This window comes from Polypterus senegalus, chromosome 2, assembly GCF_016835505.1.
Source record: "Polypterus senegalus isolate Bchr_013 chromosome 2, ASM1683550v1, whole genome shotgun sequence".
Classification (NCBI taxonomy): domain Eukaryota; kingdom Metazoa; phylum Chordata; class Cladistia; order Polypteriformes; family Polypteridae; genus Polypterus; species Polypterus senegalus.
In genome coordinates this window covers 233,200,920-233,220,593 of record NC_053155.1, presented here as the reverse complement: position 1 = coordinate 233,220,593, position 19,674 = coordinate 233,200,920, and the positions used below count along the sequence as shown (strand labels likewise).

The window sequence follows — 19,674 nt, the reverse complement described above, 5'->3', positions numbered from 1 at the left end:
GTATTGTAAAGTTATACACGTCTACCATAGACAACCGCATTCTCTGTATTAGCTTTATTGTCTTATTTATTTGTAGTTGAGGCTAATTACAGTATGTATTACATTCATTTAACTGTATTCAAGTATTCTTTGACATTTGTTTTTCAAAGAAATTTGATTTTCTCTGAAATTCTGCAGGACTGTACAATAGTAATTGAAATAATCCAAAGTTTTTGTCACGGTCATTTTAAAAAGGCAATGTTGGATCGTAATCCTTGTATGGTATACACATGGTTAAGTAAATTTTAATAGAATTTTCTCCATGCATGATGCAATTTGATCAGGATATAAAGAAATTAATCTTAGACTCTCTATGTGTTTTTTGTGCATGATTTCACGTGTAACATTAGTATGAAAAAGTTAAATTTTGTGATATTTTTTATGTATTTTTCCTCCTTTTCATCTCTTGACATTAGGTTTTTCAAAATATTAACCTATTTCCCAATTTAGTAGTTTTTTCATTGTGCTTTTCATACGTGACTCAGTATGCATGTGTTAAGAAATGCATTTTACCCATGGTTTCTTTGGTAACATTTTCCCACAGCAAATTGTTCTATATTGTGCCTCTGTTTTATACTAATATTGTATTACCATTTCATATTTGACTAGTTCATTCATTCATTCAATCAATTTCTGAGTCTCTGTCCAGACAGAATATTAATTCAGCTCAGAATGCTGACCTCCATACATCCATACTTTACCAATGACACATGACTTAAGGAAAGCAGAGTGACAAGAAAACTACAATGAGAACACATGAAGAGTGTGTAGACATTGAGCTGACAAGGATTTGAATTCAGGGGCAGTGAGACAGCAGCACTACAGTAAACCAACTATCTTCATTAAGAGTGTATTTAGTTATACTATTATTGCTTCATTATAATTATCTATTTTGTTTATATGTTTGTTAGGTGAATGTGCAATATGACAGTATCATGGTACCACATGAAATTATTTTATATTCATTATTTAATGATTTAACATGCCTTATAATAGACTGGTGCTTAGTCCAGGGTTGGATCTTACCATTCATATGGTGTATCCAGCATAGGTTCCAACTATGGGATTGGATAATCTGGTTCCGAAAAGGAATTGAAGTGATTATAAGAAGGAGGAGCATTGGGTAGGCACAGCAGACATCCAATCCATCTTTTCACTTTCAAATCCAGGTTCATAGGAGATTTGATTGTATCGCAGCAGTTTTCGATGCAAAGCAGGTACCTGCCTAGGATTGGCATAACTTGCTCAGTACATGACTCTTTTTATTACTACTGTATAGGTATGTGCCAGTCATCAAATATAGAAAAAGAAGAATTTAAACTAGGGAATCAGTTCAAATACAGCAAAAAAAGTATATGCTAGAACTAGAGATTTTTTTACCTTAATTTAACTAATTTAAAATTTAAAAAGTAGCTTTTCTGCCATTACCTCCTTTCCTTGATTATCATTATTGACAAGGTAGTATATAATGTGCCCAAGAGAAGTACAGATTATGGGATAACTCATTGTTAGCCTTCACCATTGGCTGGTTGATGAAAATTTATTCCACAAGTCACACTTCTCCAGTTTGTTCTCAATTGCAGCCATTGAGGTTGGTGCTGCTGTTAAGGGTTTTTTGCAGGCTTTGTGGGTGGATGATATAGGGCATTTTATTCCAATGCAATTGTTGATTTTGAAGCCTAACTTATGATGACCCAAATTAATTTTCATTTACATACACTTCTTGACTGTTGTCAGAGGTTGACATTTGTAGATTTCAACCTTCATACAGTGTTTCTGAGCACTGTGCTGAAGTTATTCCTGGTGTGTCTGTTCAGTACTTTGTGGATCAGTTGCCTATATACTGTACATAATGCTTTGTACCTTATTCTAACAGCAATGATTTGCCTCCCATTTACCACCTCTTTTAATTGTTATTTGAGCCTACTACCTTGAAAGAAAAACCTCATGCTTTATGATAAGTCTAAGCCAATGGTATGCTTTAAAATTACTACATTTCAGATAAGTTGGTTAATCAATTCACAGGCTATGCGAGATTCTATTGTCAAATGAAATTCACTTAGGCTTATTTCAATGTATACTTTTCTGAGAGTTTACTGCCAGCCTACAGGTTAAGCTTCCAAAAAGACTGTCTATGCTTGAACTTTGGTGTCAACTGAAGCAGTGGAAACCATATTGTTGATTATCTGATCATATAGTCCTCCACTCTGTTTCAGATGAATATTTAACAGTGCATTTCTGAATACACAGAATAAGCAGCTTGTGTATGTATTGTTATACACTTGGAATGAGTGTTAGCAATTCATAAATGAAGGCTTGATTCATTCTTCTTCTTGGGTTTAGAAATCTTAGAGCGAGAGCATCTGTAGGAATTCATTTTTAGCCAAATAATGTTTAAATAAATAAATAAAATACAATATCAATTTTTCTTCTGGAGTTATGACTTTCTTTTCCTCAATTTATATTATCATTCACAGTGAATGCAAGGTTATACAAAACAATGTTCAGATACAAGCTGTAAACTTTTCGTCAGGTACCATGAAGAATGCTCTAACAATATATGCCTGCATCTTCAAAGTCACACTGTCATCAGGAAAGCATCTGAATTTATGTTTTACCTCAGTGCCACATGTCAGGCAACCAAAACAGTAAAAATGAGTCAGAGCCCAAGTCAATCATTTGAAGGACATTTTCATTGATCCATTTGACGTGTCCAGTAGCTCAGAAGCATGAATTATTAATGAACAGAAAGGGAAATTTGATGATGAAAATGAAAAAAATGCATCTTCCTTTAAACACCTAAAGTATGAAATCATCTGAAATATTGCATTTGTAGCATTACAGAAATCTTGTATGTACTCAATAAATTGCACATTGGGGCTAAATCCATTTTATGAGTGCAAAAGGAAATTGTTAAATTTATACTTTTATGCTCTTATTATAACCTGCAGTTTTCTAGAGTTAAATTATGTTTTCCACATCTTTAGCAACTTGTTTCAAACATAATTGGAAAATTCCAAAAGAATAAACCTGAACAGTGTAATTTCAAGGAGCTTACTTAAAATAAGAAAATGTCTTAATGTTGGTGTATTTTCCTGCATTGCCTCCTGTCCCAGTTATCACTGAATGCCATCTTCATTAATATCAATTTCAGGTTTGGAGCTGCCTTTCATGATGATGCCCCACCCACTGATTCCTGTCAGTCTACCTCCTGCATCAGTTACCATGGCGATGAGCCAGATGAACCACCTCAGTACCATCGCTAACATGGCTGCTGCTGCACAGGTGCAGAGTCTCCCTTCCAGAGTGGAAACCTCAGTGATCAAGGTAACAAGGGCACCTATTTGCACGCTAGCTGCACACCATCTGCTGCTTGCGGCCTACTTAAATTCTTCTTTGTAAATGTAGATCCTTTCTTCAGCAATCAACTTTTTTGTTTAAGATAAGTAGAGCAAGAAAGTCAACATTAGATGATAATTAATTTATGCTTTATTTTTTTAAGTGCCTCTGTATACTGTAAGCACTACAACTCAATACATTACATACTATAATCATGTGCAGTAATTTAAAAGTTAAGAGCCAAAACAAAACTTTCATATTTTGTGAAAATAAAAGACAAATATTTAACCATACTAATACATGATTTACACAATAAAGAAGAGAGATTACAGATTTGTAGTGCTGAGCTAAAGTCATGGATTGAGTATTACCATCAACAATGTTTCAGCATTGCCCATTTTTATATTAACTGCTTTATTTTCTATAGGTCAAAGAGTTCTGAAAGTGTAGAATATGCATAGTTGGCTCAGAAACTATTGAGACCACTTCACTTTTTTCACATTTTTCTATGTTGCAGTGTCATGCTAAAATATTCTAAATATATTTTTGTATGCAACTCTTAATACCCCAGAATGATGCAAAACAGGATTTTAGAATTTTTTTTGCAAATGTATTAAAAATAAAGTACTTAAATGTCACTTTTATACAAGTACTAAGACCCTTTACTTAATATTTAATTGAGGCACTTTTGGTAGTGATTATTGTCTGGAGTCTTGTTAGGTGTGATGTGACATGCTTTACACACCTGCATTTTGGGATTTTCTGCTATTCTCCTTTTCTCTTCTCTTACGCTTTGTCAGGTTAGTTGGAGACTGTCTAAGGACAACTATTTTCAGGTCTTTCCAAAGGTGTTTTGTAGGGTTCAAGTCTGGGCACTGGCTGGGCAACTGAAGGACATTCCCAGAGTTGTCCCTAAACCATTCCTGTATTGGCTTTGTGCATATGGTCATTGTCCTGTTAAAAGGTGAGCCTTCAGCACAGTCTGAGGTCTAGGGCATTATGAAGCAGGTTTTCTTTAAGGGTATCTCTATATTTTGTTCCATTTAGCTTTCAATCAACCCTTTTTGGTCTCACAGTAGCTGTCACAGAATAACAACTCCAGAGAATGATGCTGTGCCTGGTTTCCACCAGATTCGATGCTACTCTTGGTTTTATCAGACCAGACAATTTTGTATCTAACAGACTTTAGGTGCCTTTTTCTAAACTACAAGCTAGATGCCATATGTCTTTTACTGAGCGGGTTCAGTCTGGCCACTCTGTCATACAGCCAAGGTAGGTGGTGTGTTACAGTGATGGTTGCATTTTTGGAAGTGTCTCCCAACTCAATACAGGTTTTCTGGAAAAGTTCTCTTATCGTAGCTGTGGGACCTTATGGAGGCAGGTGTATGCCCTTCCTAACCAAGTCCAATCAATTGAATTGACCACAGGTGGACTGCAAAAAAGGGATAAAAACTTCTCAATGATGATTAATACAACGGGATGCATCTGTGCCAAGCATCATAGCAAAGTGTCTGAATACTTACATCAAAGTGACATTTCAGTTTTTATTTTTAATTATTTAATAAATATAATAATAAATATATAATAAATAAGTTCTATTTTCCTGCCTGCATTATCATTCTGGGGTATTTGAGTGTTGCTTATGTATTCAAGCTCACCTATCTCAGTATCATCTGGTACTAGCCAGGAACTGGCCTTTAATGAATGATTTGTTCCCAGCCACTTTAAAATCCTAAAGCAACCCAACCTACCTACCGAAACCAAGAGGTACCCATGACAAGAACTCATGCAATCATGGTATGAATGTGTACTCTTTATAGAAACAACACCTATTTAGGATTTGAACCTGGTCTTTAGAACCTATAATGTATCAACACCAACCAATTCAGCATGTTGCCACCCAAATGCTGCATTTTCATTGTTTCAGTGCTTCACCCACAAACAAGCCAAAACATTTTTAAATGTGATTGCTTAAGTGAGTTGTATTACAATTTAAGATTCAGATCACAGGTGTAATTCCAGTGCGGAATGCTGTTCTTTGTAGAGTTTGAATGTTTTCTCAAGGTCCACATTCACAAGGTGCCTTTCATAGCCTAATGGTGTGAGGTTAGCTGGTGTAAATGTGTTTAATGTTGGGTGCACATAGCAGTGAATTGGTGCCTCATTTAGGATAAATTCCCACACAAGGATCTTTTTGAAGGATGTGACATTCCCCAACCCTGCAATAAAAAAGGTGGACTCTGAAGATGAGTGTGTGTGTAACTTTCATATTAAATATTATACAATTATTTATGTCTTTATTTAGTTGTTTAATTTTTATTTCCAGTGTGTCTCCTCTGAAAAAAATCACAAAAAATAAAATATGCCTGAAGCATATGAATATATATATATATATATATATATATATATATATATATATATATATATATATATTAGAAATGTTTTAGTAATTTTTTTTAATTTGCCAGTACAAAATCAACCACTAAGTATGTCAGCGTTAGAGTTTAATTCTTTACAAAACTCTATAGCTTGGTCCTGACTAAAGACTAGTCTAAACTTTAAAAAACAACTGTAAATATATTTTTTTGCCATTGCATTCTGTATGCTTTACAGTTTTACTTTTCATTTAATTCCAAAATTACTCTATCAGTTTATTTAGATATTAATAGGGTGATGTGGTGGTAATACACAAAGTAGCACTGCATCCTCAAGGTTCCAACATCTTGAGCTTGAATCACGTGTCCAGATACAGTCTTTATGAAGTTTACACATTCTCCGCATGTCTCCTTGGGTTTTCCTCCAGGTGCTCTAGTTTTCATTCCATATCCTCAAAAATGTGTTGATTAGGCTGATTGGCAGTTCCAAATTAAAATTAGGTTAGTGTTTCTGTGAGGGTTCCTTACGATGGACTGGAACCTAGTCCAGGATTGTTGCTGCTGAGATAGGCTCCCGTTCTCTGGGGCCATAAATTAGGTTAAGCAGGTTTGACAGTGCAATGCAGATATTATTACATTCAGGAAGAATGAAAAAATATATATTGACCTACAAAACTTTATAAACTGTAGTTTAATAATGTCTTTCTTTCAGCCTTGTTTGTTCCCACTATTAATTTTAAACCAGAATCAGTAACAGAGTATAAGTGAAGAATAATTTATAGACCCATTCAACAGAAGCAGTAGCCCGATTCCTTCAACAATTATTGTCTTGGTTATTAATTTGCTAAATTCTAAAATGAATAGTTAGGCCTTGTGCTTATTTTGCTTTCCAGCTGCATCTTACTGTACTTTTCCATGCAAAGCTCTAATGTGTTTTTTGTTACTATTCTGCTAAGGGCGCAAGAACATTCTGTAAAAACTGAACTGTTAACATTCATAATTTTATTCAACCTGCGCATAGCACATTCTTTATCTTCTGAAAGAGAGGGATGTCGTCAAACCTATAATTTGGATGTGAAAGGTAAAAATTTTAGGCACTTTAAGAAAAGAAAAAGTTAAATTACTTGTGTTTGTTCAGAGTTAGAATTGAGGCTCTTGTCATCCTTTTCATTGTCAAATCAAGGAGAACACTTTTCACCAAACCTGACTTAAACAGATCAACCTAAGTCCTCACTCAGTCAAGTCCATCAAGCTCCAGTATTTCTTTGTTTGAGCAGAGTCCTTTGTTCGCTGAAATATAAATGCTAATCAGTTTTTCTCTTTCTCTTAACATTTTTAAAGTTTTACAAGATGTTTTGCAACTTTCCTCCAAAAATGTTCTTAGGCCACCTTTGGCTTATAATGCACTATAGATATAGGTCAAATTTCAAACAAAAAAATCCCTTTCTAATATGTCTCCATAAATTAAAAAAAATGCCGTGCCCATTCTTGTCCAAGTGTAAGTGTGACAAAGTCATTCAGATTTATTAGCAATAATAATGGATTACCTACTTCCAATAAGAACCTAGTGGCCTGTCAATTGTGAAATTATCAATATGATATGTATTTATATGTATGTCTACATTAACCAGTACTACTTATTTCTGCCCGTGGTAAATTCTGTCTTAAATGCTGATCATTTTATCCAGAATCACATTGTCTATTAATCTGTCAGCATTCTCTGGTAACATCAGGCTCAGTGTCTGAACGAACATATTTGCCAGCACTATTGCTGGGCATATTCATGCACACACGGAATCATACTGTGACAGCTGAGAATCACCGTGTAACCTATCATCTGTGACTTTGGCACATGAAAAGCACCCTTCTGTTTTTCTGCCCAGGCTAGGTTTTTTATTACATACTCATATTATATGAACAGGCACAGATCAGCTTGACCAAAATCTTTATTCAGGCTAAATTTTATTATAAAATACAAAATAAGACTCAAAACAGTTGATCAGTGGTATATTTTGTTTTGCTTTGATGGGTTTGATTGAAATTTGGGTATATTATAGTAAAAAATTAGATGACCTATGTTTTTTTATTTGTCAGCTTTTATTAATATTATGGCAGTGTACTTGAATGTTATGGTAACTACATACACACTTACTATGCTGAGAACAGGATTTATGCAAACAAAGGATAGAGCAAAAATGATTGTCAGGCACTCTTGAACAGCACCACTAACCATCAGAGTGGACGGACAAGTGAAAGAGGAGCTGTGCATTGGACTGGAAAAAGGGACATGGTTACGTTTGTCATGTACAATGAGGTTTGAAATAAAAAGAAGGAAGATGCAAAGCTCAGTGGTTGACAAGCATGCTCTAAACCTTGAGTGCTAGTGCCAGGTGCAGTAAACATAAGTGGTGTTTCCCTGGAAGCAAAAAGGGAGTGAGAGAGAAGTAGAGTCAGAAGTGGTGTCCTTGAATCAAAGAACAGCTAAGAGCCATGGTTTTAAGTTAAACTTAACAGGTCCCTTACAAGCTTCCCCATTGTGATATATATTCGTATCTGAGTGCTTTGAAAGGGGACCCCACACCCTCTGAAATCATTTACATATGTGGATGCCCCACCTGATGCCTACCCCCCAAACCACTATCCCAAAATTCTTTACATATACATTTGCATTTGTAGAATTTAAAGGGGAACCACGTGCAATGATTAAAACATGAAAAGAAATACTTGAGTGCACAACATAAACAAATGAAAATTGTAAACATTCTAATAATGCTAATAAGATATACTAAAATTTCATATTATCCTACCTGTTTCATTTCAAGTGAATGCCATTTCCTATAAAATTGTGTTTTGCAATGACAATTAACAAAAGTCAAGTCACTAAGAAAAGCTGCACTTAATCTAATGCAGGAATGTTTTACTCATGGGCTATTATATTTAGTCTGTTCAAGAGTAAACAACTTCAGTGACCTAATATTACTTATTAAGTTCTCCCACGGATAAGTTAGGGCTTGATTTTACTGTGTAGTTTCTGGTATTTTATATAAGTCATATACACTAAGTCGTGTAAATTAAATGTGTAAGACTCACACTATTGGTACAAGAGATTATGATATGCTAACGCTCACCTGAGAGAGTAACCATGGTGCCCACTGCCTTTTTTTCTATGTATTGTGCCTACGTGAGCACATGGTAATACCCAAACTATTCTGAAGCGATGTTTGCACTGTTTTGTGTTTTTTGTATCTCACACATTCTCATACACCTTTATCGTAAGAGCATCCCTAATCTATGATGGAGTGTTCGATCAGAAGAAAATATGAAGCTGGTTTTAAATTAAATGTCATTAAAGTGGCAAAAGAAATTGGTAACTGTGCTGCTACCACAAAATTCGATGTGTCTGAGAAACTGGTGCGAGATTAGAGGAAGCAAGATGATGTAAAAAAAAAAATGAGGTGTCGCATTTTTGAATGGGCGTATAAGTCGGGGTCTGATTTTATGATAAATTTTTTGGGTTTCAAGACCCGACTTATACACGAGTATATACGGTATTTAACTGATACCTTTATTCAAAGTGACTTACAACATTTAACACTAGAATTCCTGAAGCCTACAAAAAAACTTCTAATCCCAACCCACCTTAAATCCTTTCAAACCTCTCCATCAGCATCTTTTGTTTTGTAAATGCGTCAATCAGCAGAAGCAGCAAGCAGCCTGCTGTCCCATTCCCTGCTTTGAAGGAGCTAAGCTCGCAGACAACAAGTTCTCCAAGCTCAAGCCAATGCTCTTTATCTGCATGTGAGGTACCTGGAGTTGTATAGGGTAAATAATGCAGTATATCATTATTTGGAATACATGCATTTCATGTGTGTTCCATGTCTACAAAGCTCTGGGTAAGCGTAGGATGAAAGGAAATGCAAGAAGTGCTGAACACATTCCTAAAGCAAAAACATTTTCCATATTATACTAATAATTACTGAATTGTGTATTGTGTGAAGACTTTAGTCCAAATATCAAATAAACATGTTCGTTTTTATGTAAGAATATAACCAAAGAACAGAAAAGCTTTCAATTAACGTATGGCTATCAATGAGTTAAAGACACAAGCTCAAATATCAATCGCCCAAACTTTATACTGGCTGTTACTGACTGAATCAAAGGCTTCTTTTTAGGTGCATACACCGTCAGCATGGCGCTGTCAGATCTAAACACTAGCGTGGTAAATTGCTTGCGTACTGAAGTGACTTTAGCTGAAGGTGGCAGTCCCATTTTACTTATGGTGCCAAGCAGCGTTGCGTTGCAATGCAGCAGTCTATTAACCAGCGAAAGTACTGTGAAGAAGCTGTCTATTGCTACGGTCCTGCCTTTGTCCAGTCTGATAGCAGTCACGGGACATTGTATCTTTGATTGCTGGTACAACAAATAATTCTGAGCAGGCATCAGCCACAGCGCTGCTCTTGTGAAAAGAATGGAGATAAATACCATCAACTCAGAGAGGGAGAGACAAGTTCGTTGTACCACGTGAACGTCACTGAGAGAATAAAACTAAATAATAAAAAAAACAAGCGCTAACTTTTACAAGTAGCCAAAATTTACACCAGGTGTTACAGACTCAGATCAGATTTATGTTTTTATTATGTTGTGGAAATAATAATAATAGCAGCTCACTACTCAAAACACCCAGTCTTGAACCCACAACCTTCGGGTTATAAGGCAGCAGTTCTTAGCTCTACACCATTCAAGAATACATGTAAACACCCTGTCGAATGACATTTGGGCTTGAGTTTTTAACTCATTGACAGCTACATGTAAATCAAATGTTTTTTTTCCTTTGGTTATATTCTTGAATTAAAGCGCACATGTTTATTTGTTATTTGGACTAAAGTGTTCATACATTACACACTTCAGTCATTATTAGTATAACATGAAAAAGTTTCTGCTTTAGGTATGAGTTCAGCATTTCTTGCATTTCTCACATTTCCTTTCATCCTACGCTTACCCAGATCTTTGTAGACATGGAACACACATGAAATGCATATGTTCCATATAAAAATATACTGTATTATTTACCCTATACAACTCCAGATCTCACACACAGATAAGGATCTTTGGCTTGAGCTGGGAGAACTTTTTGCCCGCGAGCTGTCCATATTATACTGCTGACAGATGTATTTACAATGATGGAGAGGTGTGAAGGGCTTTAAGGTTGGCTGTGATTACAAGTTTTTTAGTAGGCTTCAGGAACTCTAGTGTTAAGATACAATTGGCTACATTTCTTTTGTTTTTCCGTTTTGACCATAGACAGGTGAGTGACTTTGTCATGGTCACTTAGTGTCAGGGCCAGTATTTGAATCCACAGCCTTAGGGTTTCTCCTAGGTCCTAGTCCTAGGTCCAGAGCATTAGCCATTACACCATACCGCCTGGCAATAATATTAGCCCTTGGTTAAAACACACAAATACAGTCATGTGAAAACATTAGGACACCCTTTGAAAGCATGTGGTTTTTTGTAACATTTTTAATAAATGGTTATTTCATCTCCGTTTCAACAATACAGAGAGATTAAAGTAATCCAACTAAACAAAGAAAACTGAAGAAAAGTCTTTTCAAGATCTTCTGTAAATGTCATTCTACAAAAATGCCTATTCTAACTGAGGAAAAAGATAGGACACCCTTGCCCCTAATAGCGAGTGTTACCTCCTTTGGCTGAAATAACTGCAGTGAGACGGTTCTTGTAGCCATCTACCAGTCTTCGACATCGGTCTGAGGAAATTTTACCCCACTCCTCAATGCAGAACTTTTTCAGCTGTGAGATGTTTGAGGGGTTTCTTGCACGTACAGCCCTTTTCAAGTCACCCCACAGCATCTCAATGGGATTCAAATCTGGACTTTGACTTGGCCATTCCAGGACTCTCCATTTCTTCTTTTTCAGCCAATCTTTGGTTGATTTACTAGTATGTTTTGGGTCATTGTCATGTTGCATGGTCCAGTTCCGCTTCAGCTTTAATTTTCTAACTGATGGTCTCACATGTTCTTCAAGCACCTTCTGATACACAGTAGAATTCATCGTGGATTCTATGATGGTGAGCTGACCAGGTCCTGCTGCAGCAAAGCAGCCCCAAACCATGACACTTCCACCTCCATGCTTCACAGTTGGTATGAGGTTCTTTTCTTGGAATGCTGTGTTTGGTTTACGCCAAACATGTCCTCTGCTGTTGTGTCCAAATAATTCAATTTTGGACTCATCTGTCCAAAGAACATTATTCCAGAAGTCCTGGTCTTTGTCAACTTTATCTCTGGCAAATGTCAGTCTGGCCTCGATGTTTCTCTTGGAAAGCAAAGGTTTCCTCCTTGCACACCTCCCATGCAAGTTAAACTTGTACAGTCTCTTTCTGATTGTAGAGGCATGTACTTCTACATCAACAGTAGCCAGAGCCTGCTGTAGTTCTCGAGATGACACTTTAGGGCTTTTGGAGACCTCTTTTAGCATCTTGCGGTCTGCTCTTGGGGTGAACTTGCTGGGGCGACCAGTCCTGGGCATGTTGGCAGTTGTTTTGAAAGCCCTCCACTTGTAGACTATCTTCCGGACTGGAATGGCTACAAAATCTTTGAGATCTTTTAAATCCCTTCCCAGACTCATAGGCTTACAATCTTTTTCTGAAGTCCTCTGACAGCTCTTTTGTTCTCACCATGGTGCTCACTCTCACTTCAACAGTCAGGAGCACACCAAACATGTCTGAGGTTTAAATAGGGCAAGCCTCATTCAACATGCAGAGTAACGATCTACTAATTATGTGCACCTGGTGTGATATACCTGTGTGAGATCTGAGCCAGGGAATACATGTGAGGGTGTCCTATCTTTTCCTCAGTTAGAATAGGCATTTTGTAGAATGACATTTACAGAAGATCTTGAAAAGACTTTTCTTCAGTTTTCTTTGTTTAGTTGGATTACTTTAAATTGTTGAAACGGAGATGAAATAACCATTTATTAAAAATGTTACAAAAAACCACATGCTTTCAAAGGGTGTCCTAATGTTTTCACATGACTGTATTACTATACAGAAAAATACTTAGTTACTAGTATACCAATAAAATAATTTTTTACAAACATTTAGACCCCTCATTTGTGCATTACATATAATTCTGTGTGCTTCATCCATTGAGCAGCAATCAGACATCATTAATATCCTTTTGTATGATCAGCACTGAAAGCTAGAGCCCCAGACTTGTGAAGCTGAGGTTTTCTGCCATGGGGGAAGGTTGCTTGGATGCTGAGCCTTGGGATGTGGACCTCTGTATTGTTCTGGGCTACTCATAATGTGAACCGCAGTCAGTATATTATTAGGCACAGAGTTGGAGTGAATAATGTGTTTGCATTTAAATGAGCTGAACATGAATCTTGTGTATTTAGGAAAAAATACCTAAAAAATATTAGTTTATTTGTTGATTTTGGTTTTGAAGAACATTTTTGACATTTTATTGTGCATTTACTAGCAGTTGACATTAGGAATCAATGTAAAACTAATTTTTATAGTGTTCTTTCAGTGTTGTACTTATGAATACTGCTGCCTCACAGCTCCTGGGTTTAACTCTCAGGAACTTGTGTGTTTCCCTTATTACAGGTAGATAGATTTTATCAAATATCCCAAAGATGCCAGCATAATTTGCTTAATGGCTTAAATTTGCACTGGTATGACCTAATGTGGGTAAGTGTCTAGTGCCATATTTAGACCCTATTCTTTCCTTTAGGTCGATCCTGATGGGTTATTGAGTCCAGAATATTAATAGATGATTGTCTTCTGTGTGGAACTTACATTTTCTCCTTCAGTTTCCTCCCATAGACAAAGAAATGATGCCAGTTTAACCTGTAGTGTGAGTAGGTGTGGCTTTGCTCGAGTGTGCACCCTAAGATGGACTTGTGTTGCATCTAGTGCTAATTTTTGACTTGTGCCCACTGCTCTTTGTGTAGACTACAGTTTCCAAAACTAGAACAAAATGGTTACAAAACAGATGAATTCCTAAAATACAGTAAACATAATCTGGTTTAAGGGACTGTAAATAAAGAGTAATAGATGATCTCAAAGAAGGATCTTAGCACTTGATCTTAACTCTGTAAATTGTATACATTCATTTGCTTACTAATTCTTGATCCATTTGCTAGTGTTGAGTGGAAGCTGAGACTACCTCAGCAGCATTGGGTGGAAGTCAGCGACCATCCCCGGAGAAGGTGCCAGCCCAAATCATTGCAGTAAATCTATAATGTGATAATCTTCCTTGCTTATATTTTAAAGCAGTTTTCTCTGCATTAGGAAATCCCTCCTAAAAAATACACCACGGTCAAATCATTTAATTGTTTTTTAAGCAGAAGTGGACATCTGTTGCTAAATATTTAAATCAAGCATCTTGACCAAATTCCATTTGGCCTATAGAACTGGCAATGTGGTTTATGTTAATAGTTTTATAATGCCCCTGTATTACTCCAACATTACATCACACAATACACTCTGTCAACCAGCTTTTGTTTTTTGGCCAAGTGCATAACTGTACAATGGTGTATTACTATAAAAATGAACATTTCATGGTCAGTTAAGAGGTGGGATTTGGAGGATTACAGTTTACTGGCACATCCTGATAGCTTAAAAAAATAATTTAAACAGTACAATGAAGAAAGTGTTTGTTAATGAAATATTTTTTATTTTAAAAACATCCTAAACAGATGGGTATGTAAGCAGCAACTGATGATTCCACAGAATTGTAGAGAAGTGAACCCACATATTCCAGCTTTGTTATGAGTATTTAGCAAGTCATCATTCAGTATCTGTACTGGTTAAGCATCTTAATCCTCCAAAATGAGCTTTTTCTTTGTTTTATTTTTTTCTTAAGGAGCGTGTACCAGACAGCCCTTCCCCAGCACCATCGCTGGAAGACAGCAGAAGACCTGGAAGCCACCCATCATCTCACAGAAGCAGCAGTGTTTCAAGTTCTCCAGCTCGGACTGAGAGCTCATCAGACAGAATCCGTAAGTCCTGCCTCTGTAGCCTGTTGTTTTTTATTTATAATCCTCCTCCTCACTGGAATTTCAGCAGAGTTCTGGGAAATTAGCTCAGTAAGGTGACAGTGATCAAATGTGTAGGTTTTTTAGATGATTTTGTGTTTCTATAGTCTGTTTCTTGTGATGAACCAGCAGGATTTGTCCTGTGATGGGCTCATACCAAGTGGTTGGCAGAGAGCAGGTTATTATGTAAAAAGCATTTCTAGAATCCAATTATTGCTGATTATGTTACTCCACAGATCAGCTAAGATGTTCCATAGTAACATATTCTCAAACCCATTAAATCTAATTCAAGGTCTCAAAGAGCCAGGCCTATCTCAGTATCAGGGGGTGCAAGGCTGGATAAAAACCTGTAGTGCCAGTCCATCACATGGCTCACTCGTACACACCCACACAGGGTCAATTTGTGATTCTCCATCAGACTAAATTGCACATCTTTGAGGAACAAAGTCAGAATACCATGGAAAAAATTATCATGCTGCCCTGCATGATTTTGGTTTTTGTAGTGCAGGTAGTACATCTCCAAGTATACAGGCAATTTGCCTCCTTTTCTGCACTATAGTGTATGATGTCATTTAAGGATTTACATAGTCATATCACCTCAATTTATTTGCAGTTGTTTTATTATTTGGTACTTGATAAATAACAATATTCACACCAGCATAACAGAGTTCACTGATGTTTAATTTAAATAACAGAATTAGATTAGTTGGTGACTCTAATGTGGCTCTCTATGCATAAGTGAGCCTTACAATATGCTGGCATCCCATTTTGCCTTGTTCTCAGTGCTGCAATACTGAATAAGCAAATTTGACAATATTTTTATATGTTTCATGGAAGTGGTGAACAGAAAACATCAAATTAACACAATGCATATACATCTAAATCTTTAAATTTAACGAAGAGATAAAAACACTGCAGTATGCTGAATTGGTTTATACCAAACAAACCTTTACTGCCATAACTGAAAAAAGAAGCGCATGTATAACAAATTAATTTGAAATGAACCTAGTATGCAGTTAATTATATATACAATATTCAGTTGATAGACAGAGTTCTGTGTTTTCTGGTATACATCAGTCCTTAATGAATTGTTTTATGTGGTGCCTTTCAATGTTTGTGGCATCACAGCGTACTTTATGAAGCAATTTACATTTACAGAACAAAAAGAAAAAATGTGCTTCATGTACATAATCACAGATGCAGAGAGTAAATTGAACAAGACAGTACATCTGAGAGGCAGGATAATGCAAAGAGAGGAAAAGTGTCACAAAGACAGCGTCATCCAATTTGTTACTCGAGTTAAATGGTGAAAAGCTCACTTGTAGTTAAAAAGAAATACAGCTTTCATGTTTTAATACAACTCATTATCAAATACGCACACATACACATGGTCATATATATATATATATATATTGTTTTACATACATGTGCCAAAAGTACCTTCAAAACTGTATTTTGTAGAACGAGTTTTCCATCCATCGTCTAACCCGCTGAATCCGAACACAGGGGTCTGCTGGAGCCAATCCCAGCCAACACAGGGCACGAACCAATCCTGGGCAGGGTGCCAACCCACCGCAGGACACACACAAACTAGGGCCAATTTAGAATCGCCAATCCACCTAACCTGCATGTCTTTGGACTGTGGGAGGAAACCAGAGCGCCCAGAGGAAACCCACGCAGACATGGGGAGAACATGCAAACTCCACGCAGGGAGGACCCGGGAAGCGAACCTGGGTCTCCTAACTGCGAGGCAGCAGCGCCACCGTGCCGCCCTACGAGTTTTCCTTGTTATTAAAAAAAGATGCACTTATTACAACGGTAACTCGAGAAATGTGCTATCCATTAATGTTTTAAACAATGGAGCAAACTCACCGCTTAAAAATGCGTGGTCTTCAGGAACTATAATGACTTGAAAAGCATTATTACTATTATAAGTGACTGTAATAATAGATAGAGGGCAAGCATTCACTGCCTTTTTGCTTTATGCAGTTCCGTCATTTTGCTATAGGAGCAAACAACAGTAATCATTCTTTTGGTTTCCAATCAGGAATGGCACAATACCAAAAGGCATGGAATAAAAAGCTTATGGCTTTCGGTGCTGTTTCTTAGAGTATGCAGTAAAACAGTTACCCTGTTGGGTTTTCATGAGGAACCTTTAGTTATAATCATTGTATATGTAAATGTATGGAGCTTGTCACAGCTTCTTTGCTCTGTTTTTTCACTGATATACTCAGATACTGTACATTGTTCAAAATTATGTTCATCTACAAGGTTACTTAATGCTGTGGGGAAATTTAAAGATGGGACATTTGAAATATAGCCCTCTCTATCATTAACATAAAATCCTCACACAAAGCAAAGTGGCCATGTTATGTACAAGTAGTTGAAAACTGCATATTGCAAAAGTTCATGCAAGTAAAGGAAAGTTTTGTTGTCTCATTTCTGTATAAAGATTTGATGAAACCTTTTAGAGGGGAAGCAAACATCTTTGACAATAAGGCCGTATTTCCTTTATGTAAGCCATAAAATACATTATAGATGCAATTCACACATTCATATGTAAAAGCATCCTCTTGCTTTAGTCTTCATTCTTGTTTGTCGCATGAAATGGAGTGAGGCCAAATTGCAATGCACATGAAGGCTGCGTCTCAGATAATCCTTAATTGTATTGTAATTGGACATTGCTGTAAATACAGCTTAAGTTCGCTTTCCCATTGCCATGAATTTGCATTGCAGTTCTAGCTGAAGTGTTAAAATTTGCATTCACTTTGAAGCTGAGAAGAGCCTGCAGGCTGCAGTTACCTTATGTGTGCCTAATAAATGCACCTTGACAGCATTTTCACAGACAGTCTGTCCCTGTAACCAGCTGTATTTTTTGTGATCTGCACTATAGAAGCAGCGCAAAGAAGCGCTCTGAAAAGGCAATTGTGCTGCCACTGCAATTGAGATGTTAGTTAACTTTCAAGAGGAAATGGGAAGTGCTATTTGGATAGATATTACCAACAAATGTCTAAAAATGAATCACCTTGTTAGCGTAGCAATTACAGTGCAGTTTGCTTCAGCATAATCGCCGTTTCTTCCAGCTACGGTTGTGCTTTTCATGGGGTGTCTGATTTGCTGAATACATAAAGCTAACCTAAAAAATCAGGCAATTGCAGCTGTCATGTGAACCTAAAGGCTGTCTGTACAATGAATAAAAAATAGGAATAAAGCGCAAGAGTGACAATATTAGGTATTTTAGATATTGCTGATGTCATGCTATTATACTGCTGGACTGGCGACTTTCCAGTTATTTTTTCTGTCTCTCTTCTAAACCAAAGGTATTATTTAACTGAATAATTTGTTCTACTTGCTTTAGCCCTATATAACTCCGAAAAATATGTTCATTGATTTATATAGTTTAGATTTTAACATCTAAAGCAACTAGATCTTTCAGGTTAACCTTTAAAGGCCAATACTTTTATTTTGAAATACTTCTACCACTACGTCTTTAAGTACTACTACCGACACTCAGCTCATGCTAATATTATGTAATTCTGTTCATTGATTGATTCATTCATTCATTCTGCAATCCCTTTTAATACAAAGTCACATCTGTCCAGATCCTTCCCCAGTAGAATCGGGCATAAGGCAAGAGCCAGCTTTGTATTGAAAGCCATCACCAGACCCACTCATACAGTCTCTCACAATGGGCTGATCTAGATTCACGATTCAGCCTACCTACATATCTATAAGATGTAGAAGGAATTTTAAGATCTGAAACCAGGGCTGTTCAGAATTGATGTAACTTCAATCAGCTGTTTTGTTACCTAATTTGATTTTTCAGAATAAATGGAATATAATTATGCAAGTTAATGCCCACATTGGTTGGGAACAGCATGTTTCATCAGCTGAAGAAGCCATAACTAATGCAGACTAAGCTATTAACATAAAGTCATTAAGTTTTCAGCAGTAGCTATATTGAGCAAGTAACTGAAGCACTGAATGAGATACCACCTTACCTCATACCTATTGTATTTTATGATGTAACACTAACCAAGGGTGTCCTGTGACTTTTAGTGAGAAATTTAAACAAAAAGAAAAGTAACAAAAAGGTTTTGTCCTTACTCACTGTTGGTTTGGTTTCTGGCAGCGCTATAGTACAGAGAAAAGTACTGCCGCCTCACAGTTCAACAAGATGGGGGTTAACTTTTTCTCCATCTCTGCATGTTGTTGTTCTCTGGTTGTCCTATTTTACCTTCCACTTCTCAAAGAACATCCATTTTAGTCTTTTTACATATATAACATAACCCACATAATTCAGTCAGGGTTGTGGGGATTCAGGGCCAGGTTCAGCCACTTTCAGAACAAACCTTGATTGTGTGCTTCACACTTATACTCACATTGGGCTAATTTTCAGTGTTTGATTAACCTAAAACATGATGGGGTATTGAAGTAATTCTGGACTACCTAGAGAAGGTGCTAGACAAAAATGAAAAGGTGCAGATTCCCCACAGACAGATACCAGAGTGCTAGAACAATCAGACAATAGTACTTAACACTTCAAATTGGACCACCCTTAGGCTAAGTAGTGACTGTAAAGTTGACCTAGTATGAGAGAATATGACTGTGTCCTGCGATGGACTGGGTTGGTTGTTAGTTCCTGCCTTGTACTTGATGCTGGAGGAAGTAGCCTATAGCCATTGCAAACTTAAATTAGAATTAAGTAGATGTCAAAATGGATTAATGGATAAATGATAGATGGATATCAATTCTGATAGTTTCAATTTCTATTACTAATCATTTGTTTAAAATGTATGGCAAGCCAACAATTTAGACAATTCTTATTCCATATAGCAAGGTGAATCTCATACTCACTGTGAATGTG

The 19,674-nt window shown here is 36.6% G+C and overlaps 1 protein-coding gene across 9 annotated transcripts in view; it reads left to right on the top strand.

The window, feature by feature from the left end:
* The window catches only part of LOC120523746 (dachshund homolog 1-like), a 435,056-nt gene that overhangs the window by 289,135 nt on the left and 126,247 nt on the right, over positions 1-19,674 (top strand). For all 9 annotated transcript variants that reach the window (XM_039745325.1, XM_039745327.1, XM_039745322.1 and 6 more), the window contains 2 exons: positions 3,194-3,366; positions 14,636-14,771. In XM_039745325.1, coding sequence (XP_039601259.1) covers positions 3,194-3,366; positions 14,636-14,771 — 309 coding nt within the window. The remainder of the gene's footprint in view (positions 1-3,193; positions 3,367-14,635; positions 14,772-19,674) is intronic.